Below are 14,179 nucleotides of genomic sequence, written 5' to 3' on the forward strand. Positions count from 1 at the left end.
TTTTACCTTTAAAGCCCTCTATCTAATATTTGACATCAGTGTTTAACTATGTCAAGATAATGCAGAATACGTTTCTCTGCAGACTTAATTAATTTATAAAACTCATGATATTCAAAAAGCTTTTATTTTAAATCAGATTGTAACTATTAACGAAATTGTCAATTTCAAGTGCAAAAGGTAACGAAAAAATGTACACAGCTTCATAAAGAATATTTTCGTAATTTCTCCATTTAATCTGATCATTGTGCTTTATTGAAAACAATATCTGATGAAATAATTTTGCTTTATTAAAAATACTAGCAACAAATGCCGACCGGGCTGAATTTACATATAGCCATTATAGGTCATATTAAATGCGCCAAAACTCGGAGGAATAAACACCCCCTTCTTCTTTGTAATTTAAAGTATCTTTTGTCTACAGATTTCAATGATGCACTTCTAACGAAATTCTTAATACAACAACACTGAGGAGTAAGCTACCTTAAAGAACAAGATATTTATGTCAACTACAGGCCATTGTTTAGAGTTGAAAAGAATTTGAACCAATATGTATGAAATTACAGTTAAACAATACAGAAATGACCGGTATTGATGATTTTCCGCTGAGAATTCCACCATCTCCTAGAAGTCAATGGAAGAAGTGGGTAAATCTTGAGTAAACATTTCAATCAATCACACAGAGACGAGCCAGGATTAGGGTGTAAAACTAGCCCCACTGAGTCGTATATGACATTTCCCTTCATATCATTTAGAGGACAAATATAAAGACATGGCGGCCACCGGGCGCTCCAACTCGGGCAGACATACTTGTTTTATGTGCATACTGTTCATGATGTCTGCTGCCGCTATAGTAATGTCGGCATTGGTTCTTAATCGAATGTTGAACGACGACGACGACGAATCGCCCCGGTCTACTCTATCGCCGGACACGGCCACTGGTCAGAAAGTGGACTCCTCTACCCCCCAGGTTCCCAGCCCCGTGCCAGAGTTTAGGACGGAGGCCGTGGTGGATTGTGACCCTCCCAATCAGAGGGATCCGTCGCGTGTTGACCAGGAACAATGCGGACAAAGGCAGTGAGTTCCGTCAATCCCATTATATTTACAGTAATCCTGTAAAATTTACAGAAGTATACAGCAGCATTAAATGATTCGTATGACTAAATATGATTTATTCTATCTATCTGTCTGCATGTATGTCTTAAGATGCATTATGAAAAAAAAACATGCAACAATGTACCAAGTTTTTAAATATTTTCAAGGTTACAGCTTATGAAATACATTTATATATCAAATTATAACATTTTCTCTCTCAACAATGTGAAGGTGCAAATGGATCCAACATTCTCATGAAAGAGCCCCAAGGTGCGTGTTAACGAAATCTGTTGGATATTCACTTCCGGGAAACGTCCAGGCCGGTCCCGGATCCCTGTCCGAGGCGCGGATAGTGAGGAAAGGTCCCATGAACGTCTATGATAGGCCTGTCTACAAAGAAGTGGATGTTTCCGTAGATGAATACGGGAACAATGCTCTCAGGATCTTTGTAAGAATAAACGGGAGTTTATCATTCGATAAGTAACAGGAATGCAAACATACGTGGTAAAACTCTGTAGAAAAATCAAAGTACTGAAGAACTGGCGGGAGTTGATTTTGTCGATGTTTATTTATTTTAAAATCAATGATATGTTATTTTGCATGACAAGTACATGTATACGTAGTTTCTAATTTGAATTACAATACGCATATTTTTATAATATGAATTTTTGAACTTTTTCGACTAGAATGTCGAGAAACCTCCATATGAATCATGTTAAATAATATTTAAAGATATTAATTCAATCAAACTATGTATCAGTGGTAGAAATATTTCTCGAAAATTGTATGGATCCAAGCAATATTGAACTCTAGTCTCGTTCAACCAATTGCAAACGCTCGGCTGACACCGTAAATCTCCGACAAGGGTTTACGGAGACAGCCGAGCGTCGAGTTGAACGAGACTATATTGAACTCTGGCGTAGGAATACATACGACTACAAAAAATATTTAAATTGTTCGTCCCATTCAAAATCTGACTATTTTTAAGGTATTTGTAAATAAGTTTCCTTGAAAAACAAAGCTTTAGCATACATTACATCGAATTCATCAATTATTTTCAAGAACTAAGTCTTGTCAGGAGCAATGATTTGTGCTGAGGTCCAAACACTGTTTCACTTTCGGTTTGTCCGCGTGACTGCATAGGAGAGTTGATTTAAAATCAACTCCCAAAAAATGGATGGCATTAATGAGTAAATACAACACAATACAAAACACATTAATATAGTAAGCTATGCTATTTTCTATGGATAAATGATAAAATATATGTGATACTTAATATCCACTTACATTATAGTTTCGCCCAGTCAACTCCTCTGCCTTTGAGATTCCGGACGAGGCGCTCAAAATAAACCGACCGTCTCCCGCCACAAACAAGAAATACAAAGTAGAATTTGTAAGAGAACCGACGTTTGGTATCAAAGTTACCAGGAAAAGCTCAAACACAGTAATGTATGTTCAATTTTTTGGGCATATCCATAATTATGTTTTACTCATAACATTGTCCATCAACAACAGAAACTTATATCGTCACATCTTAATATCTTCTTGTTTCTTCTTAATCAACCTTTGATTTTTACTGTAATATCGTCCGTTATATATTCATTCCTTGAATACCAATGTTCGTGAGTTTCTATGTTGAGTTGAAGTATAAATTTAAAACATTGAAGTGCAATTTTTTAATAACATGATATTTCAATAAGATTGATTGGCCACGATTTTACTTTTTCTTGAGACTAATTTTCACTAAATCCACGTAAACTGATGCCCAAGAGTATTACTGAAATAACAGGTATTCCATAATTTTTAAAACATCCTTAAGTGGACGTAAAACAACATCCAATTATAATCATGAAAAGTACAATGATTTATACACGGCTGACCTGGTTGTTGTTTTGTGTTGGAAGCTTTGACAGCAGTTTGCCGGGACTGACGTTCTCTGACCAGTTCCTGCAGATCAGCACCCGCCTCCCCACAGATAATGTGTACGGGTTTGGAGAACACAACCACAGGCGCTACCGCCATGACATGAACTGGAAGACGTGGGGCATGTTCTCGAGGGATTTTGCTCCGAATGACGTAAGTAAATGTGTATTTTGCTGTATATAGTCATCTGGTTTGATTAAAACGTATATCGGTATGAAGGTTGAAAAGGAATGACCTTAAGCCCTTTTTTCTCCAGGAGCCGTGGAATCTTTACAGCGTTCATCCTGTTTATATGAATCTGGAATCAGACGGACGGGCAAACATGGTGTTTCTCAAAAACAGCAATGCAATGGGTAATGGCAAAATTAAGACAAATGTGCAAAATACCAACTCTTTATAGAAAACTAGCAAAGCTAAAGGTATAAATGAAATTTATGTAATTAATAAAGAAGATTATTGTTAGATGAGTTCTTAAGACGAGTTAATTGTTAATCTATTTATAGAGGTGACCCTGCAGCCGTCCCCGTACCCTGCCATTACCTACAGAACAATAGGAGGGGTTCTAGATTTCTACGTCTTCCTGGGGGAGAACCCAAACCACGCCCTTCAGCAGTACATACAGGCAAGCATATTAAGGGGTGCCAATAGAAATAATGTAACCATTAGAAATAAAAAAAATTCTTAAACTAACAACCGAGAAAAAGGTCGGTATGAAATCTTTATTTGACATTAATACAACCACTTAGTTGAAGAGGATATATCAGTTTATAAAAATATGAATATCACAATCATTGTGGTATTCTATCAAACTTAAATTATAGACAGAACATTTTCATTACCCCCCTCCCCCCCCCAAAAAAAAAAATCAAACAAACAAACTAAAACACCCTCCTTCGCTGAACAAAATGGGTATTATAAATGTTTTTTTTATTCAGATAATTGATTTCTGCTCCATACCTTTGAACAATTTTACCTTAAAATAAGTTCAATTTTTTTAACCTTCAGGCGATAGGTCGCCCTCCTATGCCGCCCTATTGGTCTCTTGGTTTCCACATCTGTAGATGGGGATATCGAGACTTACCGGAAATGAAGAAAGTTCACGAGAGGAATATTCTGGCAGAAATACCGTTTGTAAGTGATAACAATCCTAAAGGGATTATAGAAAAGGCTGTAGCAAAAGCGCATGTACATGAAAACTAGCATTGCACGTAAAGTTTAGATGTAGGAGAAGAAACTATCGATTGAATTGGTCAATTCTAACATATATATAATATCAAAGGGTGAATAATAAATTTAAAAAAAAACAAAGCGAAAATTTTTTTAAGTTTGTTTAGGTAATGTTGTATCCCGTAAACACAGTAGCATAGTATTTGAGCATGTTTTGTAGGACACACAGTGGGGAGACATTGACTACATGTACAAAAAGTTTGATTTCACCTACGACAAAACCACCTTTGCGGGTCTACCACAATTTGTGGAACAGGTCCATAACAGGGGGAAGAAATTTGTGGTTATTGTGGTATGTCTGAGAAAAAGATCAATCTGAAAAGTAAAGTCGAATTTGAAATATTGATACTTTGTTTCAGGATTCCGGTATTGGAACCGCTCATTGTAGATACAAAATACAAGATTCAGGACTCTGTTATTGAAGCTGATAATCCATGCAAACACTCTGCTAAATTACTTCAATATTGAAACCACTTATTCTAGATACTAAATACTGATTGAATTATCTGCTATTTATGACTCCAATATTGGAGCCCGTAATTTTATATATTAAATACTCAACTGATACAAAATCACACTACAATTCAGGACTCCAGTATTAATGCCGCTCTTTTTTTGCTTCAGGATTCCACCGCTCATTTTACATTAAATACTCTGCTTTAGGACTCCGGTATTGGAGCCAACAAAACACTGTATGCTGGGGCCAGAAGTAATAGTCCCGGATATAGCATGTATGATGACGCAGTCCAGAGCGATGTACTAGTGAAAAACGCTACCGGAGATATCCTGATCGGAAAGGTGGGGTATTAAGGTGTTCTATAAAATATCAAACAAATTTTCACTTTGTTTAACTATTATTGCATATCTCTAACTAACGGGTGGTCATATACTCTGGATTGTCAGTTGTAACTTCTTGGGTCTTTTGGGTGGAGCCCTTGTTTATACCCTTGTCGGAAGAGTCCGAGAAGTGGTGATTGCTGGATTTTGATTTCGTTTTACACGTTATAAATGTAGACATTTTTATTCCATTTACAAATCTTTGATTGGATTTTATAAGAAACGTAATAATTGATGAAAAAAGTACCCATATAATAATGAATTTAAAATAGAAAATACATTTCTGTTTTATTTTTAGGTTTGGCCTGGTCAAAGTGTTTTCCCAGACTTCACAAACGTCAACAAAATTACGGACTTCTGGGCCCGCTGGATAAAGTTCTTTGTGAAAAACGAATCCATCCCGGCCGACGGCCTATGGATAGTAAGCAATACGTACAAAACCATTACGTTATTCTAAATGCCTCCATGTTTACTTGTATTTCGCTTCATTTGAATTGTTTCACATTTTCAGGATATGGACGAGCCTGCAAGCTTCATCCCAGGATCTGAGAATGGTTGCCAGAGAAATGATTGGAACAACCCGCCGTTTATTCCGAGTACTGTATACAATTTTAAAAGTCTATTTTGTGCTTTATTTTATCGGAACGTAAAAAATTGTATTCAAATACACATGTAGCATAAATATTGTTTACACAATTATATTTACATTTTCCAGTGTCTTTGTCTTTAATAACACTAAGAATTGTGGTGCAACGTATTGCTCAATGCAATTCATCTGTGACTATTTTAATACTTAATCGTACAATTGCTGAAAATTATATGAATATATGTACATGTAATAAGGAATCATTCTTTGACTATTATGAGGTAATCAAATACGGTTGATGTGACCAAATCTATCATGAAGCCCTTTGTGCTTTATTGGATTTGATCACCCAGGACCATATTTAATCACCTTATCATACTCAAAGAATGATTCATAATTCCTTAAATAAAACGACTCGATATATAAAAACAAATCCAAATATCATCAAATAATCTACCACATCCACTTATCCACCCCTCCCTCCATATGTTGATAACAGCCTTTTCACAACCAATTTTTACCACTGTTTCTTCTGAAATAAAAAATATTTCTTTTAGAAATAAAAGACGGAGAGAAAGATGGTGGAAGTTTGTATTACAAGACCTTGTGTATGGACACACAGCAAAAATGGGGCAGACACTACGACGTTCACAGCATGTACGGGCATAGTGAGAGCATGGTTACCTACAGGTACTTCTACCTTAATTAATATGTACCTATATTGGTTTGCTTCATTCAACTATGATATATCATAGCATAAAAAATGAAGAGTCTAGATGATGAAATCAGCAGTGATGTTGAAACATTTCTCGGTCTCTAGATAATCATATATCAACAATGATTTTGTGTGTAGCTGTTTCAATACCTATATTATCAGTGATTTCGAATGTTCTGTCTAGATAATCAATGAAGTAGAAATTTCGAATGTTGCTGTTTAGCTATTTATATCGGCAGAAATTTCGAATGTTGCTGTTTAAATATTTATATCACAAGTGTTTACGAATGTTGCTGTCTATCTATTGCTGTCTTGATAAGTATATCAACAATTATTTCTAATGTTGCCGTTCAGAGAATTCTATATTAGCAATGAACTCAAGTGTTGCTGTCTATATTATAATATTAGCAATGATACCGGATGTTGCTGTCTTTATCCTGATATTAGCAATGATACCGGATGTTGCTGTCTATAACCTGATATTAGCAATGATACCGAATGTTGCTGTCAATATCCTGATATTAGCAATGATACCGAATGTTGCCGCTTTATCCTGATATTAGCAATGATACCGGATGTTGCTCTCTATGTCATGATATTAGCAATGATACCGGATGTTGCTGTCTATATCATGATATTAGCAATGATACCGAATGTTGCTGTCTATAACCTGATATAAGCAATGATACCAAATGTTGCTGTCTATATCATGATATTAGCAATGATACCAGATGTTGCTGTCTATAACCTGATATAAGCAATGATACCGAATGTTGCTGTCTATATCATGATATTAGCAATGATACCAAATGTTGCTGTCAATATCATGATACTAGCAATGATACCAGATGTAGCTGTCTATATCATGATATTAGCAATGATACCGAATGTTGCTGTCTATATCCTGATATTAGCAATGATACCGAATGTTGCTGTCTAGATCCTGATATTAGCAAAGATACCGGATATTGCTGTCTATATCATGATATTAGCAATGATACCGGATGTTGCTGTCTATATCATGATATGAGCAATGATACCGAATGTTGCTGTCTATATCCTGGTATAAGCAATGATACCGGATGTTGCTGTCTATATCATGATATTAGCAATGATACCGAATGTTGCTGTCTATATCCTGATATTAGCAATGATACCGGATGTTGTTGTCTTTATCCTGATATTAGCAATGATACCGGATGTTGCTGTCTTTAACCTGATATTAGCAATGATACCGAATGTTGCTGTCTATATCATGATATTAGCAATGATACCGAATGTTGCTGTCTATATCATGATATTAGCAATGATACCAAATGTTGCTGTCTATATCATGATACTAGCAATGATACCGAATGTTGCTGTCTATAACCTGATATTAGCAATGATATCGAATGTAACTGTCTATAACCTGATATTAGCAATGATACCGAATGTTGCTGTCTATATCCTGATATTAGCAATGATACCGGATGTTGCTGTCTATAACCTGATATTAGCAATGATACCGAATGTTGCTGTCAATATCCTGATATTAGCAATGATACCGAATGTTGCCGCTTTATCCTGATATTAGCAATGATACCGGATGTTGCTCTCTATGTCATGATATTAGCATTGATACCGGATGTTGCTGTCTATATCATGATATTAGCAATGATACCGAATGTTGCTGTCTATAACCTGATATAAGCAATGATACCAAATGTTGCTGTCTATATCATGATATAAGCAATGATACCAGATGTTGCTGTCTATAACCTGATATAAGCAATGATACCGAATGTTGCTGTCTATATCATGATATAAGCAATGATACCGAATGTTGCTCTCTATCATGATATTAGCAATGATACCGAATGTTGCTGTCTATATCCTGATATTAGCAATGATACCAAATGTTGCTGTCAATATCATGATACTAGCAATGATACCAGATGTTGCTGTCTATATCATGATATTAGCAATGATACCGAATGTTGCTGTCTATATCCTGATATTAGCAATGATACCGAATGTTGCTGTCTAGATCCTGATATTAGCAAAGATACCGGATATTGCTGTCTATATCATGATATTAGCAATGATACCGGATGTTGCTGTCTATATCATGATATGAGCAATGATACCGAATGTTGCTGTCTATATCCTGGTATAAGCAATGATACCGGATGTTGCTGTCTATATCATGATATTAGCAATGATACCGAATGTTGCTGTCTATATCCTGATATTAGCAATGATACCGGATGTTGTTGTCTTTATCCTGATATTAGCAATGATACCGGATGTTGCTGTCTTTAACCTGATATTAGCAATGATACCGAATGTTGCTGTCTATATCATGATATTAGCAATGATACCGAATGTTGCTGTCTATATCATGATATTAGCAATGATACCAAATGTTGCTGTCTATATCATGATACTAGCAATGATACCGAATGTTGCTGTCTATATCATGATATTAGCAATGATACCGGATGTTGCTGTCTATAACCTGATATTAGCAATGATATCGAATGTAACTGTCTATAACCTGATATTAGCAATGATACCGAATGTTGCTGTCTATATCCTGATATTAGCAATGATACCGGATGTTGCTGTCTATAACCTGATATTAGCAATGATACCGAATGTTGCTGTCAATATCCTGATATTAGCAATGATACCGAATGTTGCCGCTTTATCCTGATATTAGCAATGATACCGGATGTTGCTGTCTATATCATGATATTAGCAATGATACCGGATGTTGCTGTCTATATCATGATATTAGCAATGATACCGAATGTTGCTGTCTATATCATGATATTAGCAATGATACCGGATGTTGCTGTCTATAACCTGATATTAGCAATGATACCGAATGTTGCTGCCTATATCATGATATTAGCAATTATAACGAATATTGCTATCTATATCATGATATAAGCAATGATACCGAATGTTGCCGTCTAAATCATGATATTAGCAATGATACCGAATGTTGCTGTCTAAATCATGATATTAGCAATGATACCTAATGTTGCTGTCTATGTCATGATATTAGCAATGATACCGGATGTTGCAGTCTAGATTATTATTTTATCAGTGATGCCGAGCGTCCCTGTCTGATTGTAGAGCCCTGACTAAGCTGTACCCTAACAAGAGACCCTTCATTGTGACTCGGTCCTCCTTCGCCGGAACCTCCCAGTACGCCTCCACGTGGCTGGGGGACAACGACGGACAGTGGAGTCACATGCACGACTCCATTGTGGGTCAGTACAAGACTGGAAATGTTTATTTATGGCCATTTTAGGGACGGGTTTTCTGCTTTTGATGATATACTATGCATGGGGACCTGAAATAGCGGTGCTGAATGGCTGAACACCCTTGCCCCCACTCCCAATTTAGCAAGACATGCACTAATTTGAACTATAAGTTTTTAGCATTTTGTTTACATAAACTTATCTTTCAATTCACATTATTTATAACCTTGTTGCTTTAAGCATTGTACATCGTTTTAAATTGATTATTTCTTTATCTTTCAGGGATGCTGGAATATCAAATGTTTGGCTTTCCTATGGTGCGTATTAATGCTGATGAACATACATGTATAAATTATATTGATCATCAGGCTTGACCATTTTTTTCTTTGACTCTGATAACCTCACTACATGTAGGTAGGAGCAGATATCTGTGGGATTTTCTTTTGATGATAACCTCACCACATGTAGGTAGGAGCAGATATCTGTGGGTTTTTCTTTTGATGATAACCTCACTACATGTAGGTAGGAGCAGATATCTGTGGGTTTTTCTTTTGATGATAACCTCACTACATGTAGGTAGGAGCAGATATCTGTGGGTTTTTCTTTGACTCTGATAACATCACTACATGTAGGTAGGAGCAGATATCTGTGGGTTTTTCTTTTGATGATAACCTCACTACATGTAGGTAGGAGCAGATATCTGTGGGTTTTTCTTTGACTCTGATAACATCACTACATGTAGGTAGGAGCAGATATCTGCGGGTTTTTCTTTGACTCTGATAACATCACTACATGTAGGTAGGAGCAGATATCTGTGGGTTTTTCTTTGACTCTGATAACATCACTTCATGTAGGTAGGAGCAGATATCTGTGGGTTTTTCTTTGACTCTGATAACATCACTACATGTAGGTAGGAGCAGATATCTGTGGGTTTTTCTTTGACTCTGATAACATCACTACATGTAGGTAGGAGCAGATATCTGTGGGTTTTTCTTTGACTCTGATAACCTCACTACATGTAGGTAGGAGCAGATATCTGTGGGTTTTTCTTTGACTCTGATAACATCACTACATGTAGGTAGGAGCAGATATCTGTGGGTTTTTCTTTGACTCTGATAACCTCACTACATGTAGGTAGGAGCAGATATCTGTGGGTTTTTCTTTGACTCTGATAACATCACTACATGTAGGTAGGAGCAGATATCTGTGGGTTTTTCTTTGACTCTGATAACCACACTTCATGTAGGTAGGAGCAGATATCTGTGGGTTTTTCTTTGACTCTGATAACCACACTTCATGTAGGTAAAAACAGATATCTGGGTTTTTCGTTGACTCTGATAACATCACTACATGTAGGTAGGAGCAGATATCTGTGGGTTTTTCGTTGACTCTGATAACCTCACTATATGTAGGTAGGAGCAGATATCTGTGGGTTTTTCGTTGACTCTGATAACCTCACTATATGTAGGTAAAAACAGATATCTGTGGGTTTTTCGTTGACTCTGATAACCTCACTATATGTAGGTAAAAACAGATATCTGTGGGTTTTTCTTTGACTCTGATAACCTCACTACATGTAGGTAGGAGCAGATATCTGTGGGTTTTTCGTTGACTCTGATAACCTCACTACCTGTAGGTAGGAGCAGATATCTGCGGGTTTTTCGTTGACTCTGATAACCTCACTACATGTAGGTAAAAACAGATATCTGGGTTTTTCGTTGACTCTGATAACATCACTACATGTAGGTAGGAGCAGATATCTGGGTTTTTCGTTGACTCTGATAACCTCACTACATGTAGGTAGGAGCAGATATCTGGGTTTTTCGTTGACTCTGATAACATCACTACATGTAGGTAGGAGCAGATATCTGGGTTTTTCTTTGACTCTGATAACCTCACTATATGTAGGTAAAAACAGATATCTGTGGGTTTTTCTTTTGATGATAACCTCACCACATGTAGGTAGGAGCAGATATCTGCGGGTTTTTCGGAGCTGACCAGCGTGAGATGTGCCTAAGATGGTACCAACTTGCGACCTTCTATCCATTTGCAAGGAGTCATAACGGCATTTATAGCCCGCATAACAGCAGTTTTGTACCGGTAAGAGCATACATTAGTTTATTTTCCACTAAATATGTTAAAAGAGAGCTGTTAAAATGTAATTCTACTTATTATATAAACATGATGATGTAATGATAATTTTTGGAAATGATAACTTTTGGAAATGGTAATTCTTGAAAATGATAATTTTTGGAAATCATAATTCTTCAGGACCAGGACCCGGCGTTTTGGGACCCAGATTTTGTCCGCATTGTGCGTAACCATCTACTGCTTCGATATAAGTTCTTACCGTACATGTACACGTGCTTCAAAGAGGCGCACGTGGACGCGAAAATGGTTCTACGGTCCCTAATGTTTGAGTATGTACATATATAGGGAGTGGGTCAATGAGTATTATCTGATTAATAATAACATTCGGGTCGATTGTGTATCTAATTAATAAACCATTTTTTATTCTAATGGAACAGAATGCTTAAACATTCTTATGTTTATCAGTATCTTATAAAGATTAAAATTTACACGTTTGAAACCTTACATTGCAGGTTTCCAACAGACCCCAACACGTGGGCTATCGACCAACAGTTCATGTTCGGATCCTCCATTCTTGTGTCTCCCGTTTTAGAAGAAGTATGAACAAATGTTTTTTCAATCTTTTTTCGATGTATTAATTTATTTGTTTTTAATTAGGTTGGATTTTTGTTACAGAAATAAAAATAAAATAACAATTCATTATGAATTCTTATTTATTGTAGAACAAGAAAACAGTTGATGCGTATTTTCCAAAAGGAAGATGGTACACTTACTATGGGGTATACATCCTTTATTGTATTATAAGTATTAAGATCAGGTCTGGAAGTGGTAGGCGCAAGAAGGAAAATTCAAAAATAAAAAAAAGTAAAATCGTCAAAACCTCGGATCCCCTTGGCAAACACAATCACTAGTATCTGCCTGTGTAATACATGTATTATTTTATGTTGGTATTATGATTTATATTCAATTTGAATTAATTATTCCTCGTATTCTTTTATTTCATTTTCTAGGACAATGAGGTAAATTCTTGGAATGGTCAGAACTACACTCTGGACGCGCCTCTCCACGTGCTGAATTTCCACGCCAAGGGAGGATCAATTATCCCGATGCAAGACCCAGGGAACTCCACTCATTATAGGTATCCAATTATGTGTCAACTAATAAAAAATAATCATTTTCCTGCTAGAATAACAATGAGAAAATACAATAACTCTACGATTGTTATAATATAAATGAAGATATGAAGATAATATTAATATTCATAATATTCATAAATAAACAACATGCGTACAAGTAGGATTCTAAGAACTTCCAAAATGAGTAATTAGAATCCACTTTTACTCTAGTCGTATGAATCCGATGGGTCTGTGGTGTGCCTTGGATGAGAGTAACAGCGCTAGTGGGTCTTTATTTATGGACGATGGCGAAAGCATAGGTAAATAATGTACATAAATCTCCTTGTCCAGTATTTTTTTAATAAGCTACACAGGTGTAAACAATTCTTTTATTGGAATAATCGGTTTTACTTTTCCTATTTCTACAGATTCTATCGCAAGGAAAAACTATCTTGAGCTGCGCTTTACCCTGCAGAAGGTATGCTAAAAATTGTTCCATAAAATATTTGTAGCATAATTATACTCACTGAAAATACAAAGAATTTGTCAAACTCACATTTTTCTGATTTGTAAAGGGGAGACAACTCGATATAAATGTGATGCATGGTGGATACACTCCTCCCGGAAATCTGAGTTTCACTAGCGTGGAAATCTCAGGTCTCTCCGTCTTCCCGACCTCAGTCTACATTGACGGAATAAAGATGGACACCAGTCATATCCGGCTGGAAAGAAAAGTAAGTCAGTCATTATGAGCGATGTACAAGTTAATTAATATATCTTAGTGAAATAAATTATATTTTGATTTGTTTTTATTCGTCCATTATGAGTTATTTTCCATTTAACTATTTCAGATCCGCCTCTTTTATTGTTGTTAAAGCTATATATTTGTATTTACAGATTCTACAGTTCGTCGACATAAGTTTGGCTGTAAACAAGAATCATACTATAACGTGGAACCCATTTTGATATCCATTACTTTTGTAATGTTTTTATATTTTTAACAAGTAGAATTTAAGGAATGCATGTTTAAATAAAGTAGGTTCTTTGTATATATGTGCGTTGTAAATGTGAGGCTACCTCAGTATATTATCTACAATTTAGGTAGTATTCGTTTCATGTATGTATGCAGAAAAATCAAATTATGAATAAAGATGAAAATAACAATCAACTTATATTTGTTACTATAGTCTGTCCCAAGATATTTATGCTGCACATTTGGACGATTTTTAATAAAAATACACTTACCTGTGAAAGAAGTGCAATTGAAATAGTTGAAAGGGATATTTTCCAAGATAATTTCATTGACACATTATCATCTTTCACTCGGAAAAATTCACAG

General features: G+C 35.8%; 1 protein-coding gene across 1 annotated transcript; it reads left to right on the top strand.

The window, feature by feature from the left end:
- The first annotated feature begins 490 nt into the window (after positions 1-490).
- Positions 491-13,889, top strand: LOC136270918 (sucrase-isomaltase, intestinal-like). The gene is made up of 23 exons (XM_066069873.1): positions 491-1,074; positions 1,324-1,540; positions 2,387-2,541; positions 2,997-3,168; positions 3,272-3,368; positions 3,519-3,637; positions 4,021-4,146; positions 4,403-4,534; positions 4,906-5,040; positions 5,378-5,500; positions 5,591-5,675; positions 6,223-6,355; positions 9,507-9,643; positions 9,917-9,951; positions 11,597-11,734; positions 11,906-12,054; positions 12,238-12,322; positions 12,448-12,504; positions 12,736-12,863; positions 13,072-13,160; positions 13,269-13,318; positions 13,416-13,574; positions 13,738-13,889. Exons 1-23 carry the CDS (start codon positions 770-772, stop codon positions 13,804-13,806), a joined length of 2,895 nt encoding a protein of 964 aa, XP_065925945.1. The 5' UTR covers positions 491-769; the 3' UTR covers positions 13,807-13,889.
- The last annotated feature ends 290 nt before the right edge of the window (positions 13,890-14,179 follow it).

The sequence above is a fragment of the Magallana gigas genome, chromosome 8 (genome assembly GCF_963853765.1).
Source record: "Magallana gigas chromosome 8, xbMagGiga1.1, whole genome shotgun sequence".
NCBI lineage: Eukaryota > Metazoa > Mollusca > Bivalvia > Ostreida > Ostreidae > Magallana > Magallana gigas.

Coding starts and splice junctions, on each gene's coding strand:
- LOC136270918 (XM_066069873.1), top strand. CDS start 770: ATGGCGGCCACCGGGCGCTCCAACTCGGGCAGACATACTTGTTTTATG. Junction 1,075..1,323: donor GAACAATGCGGACAAAGGCA/GTGAGTTCCGTC, acceptor AACAATGTGAAG/GTGCAAATGGATCCAACATT. Junction 9,952..11,596: donor AAATGTTTGGCTTTCCTATG/GTGCGTATTAAT, acceptor CACCACATGTAG/GTAGGAGCAGATATCTGCGG.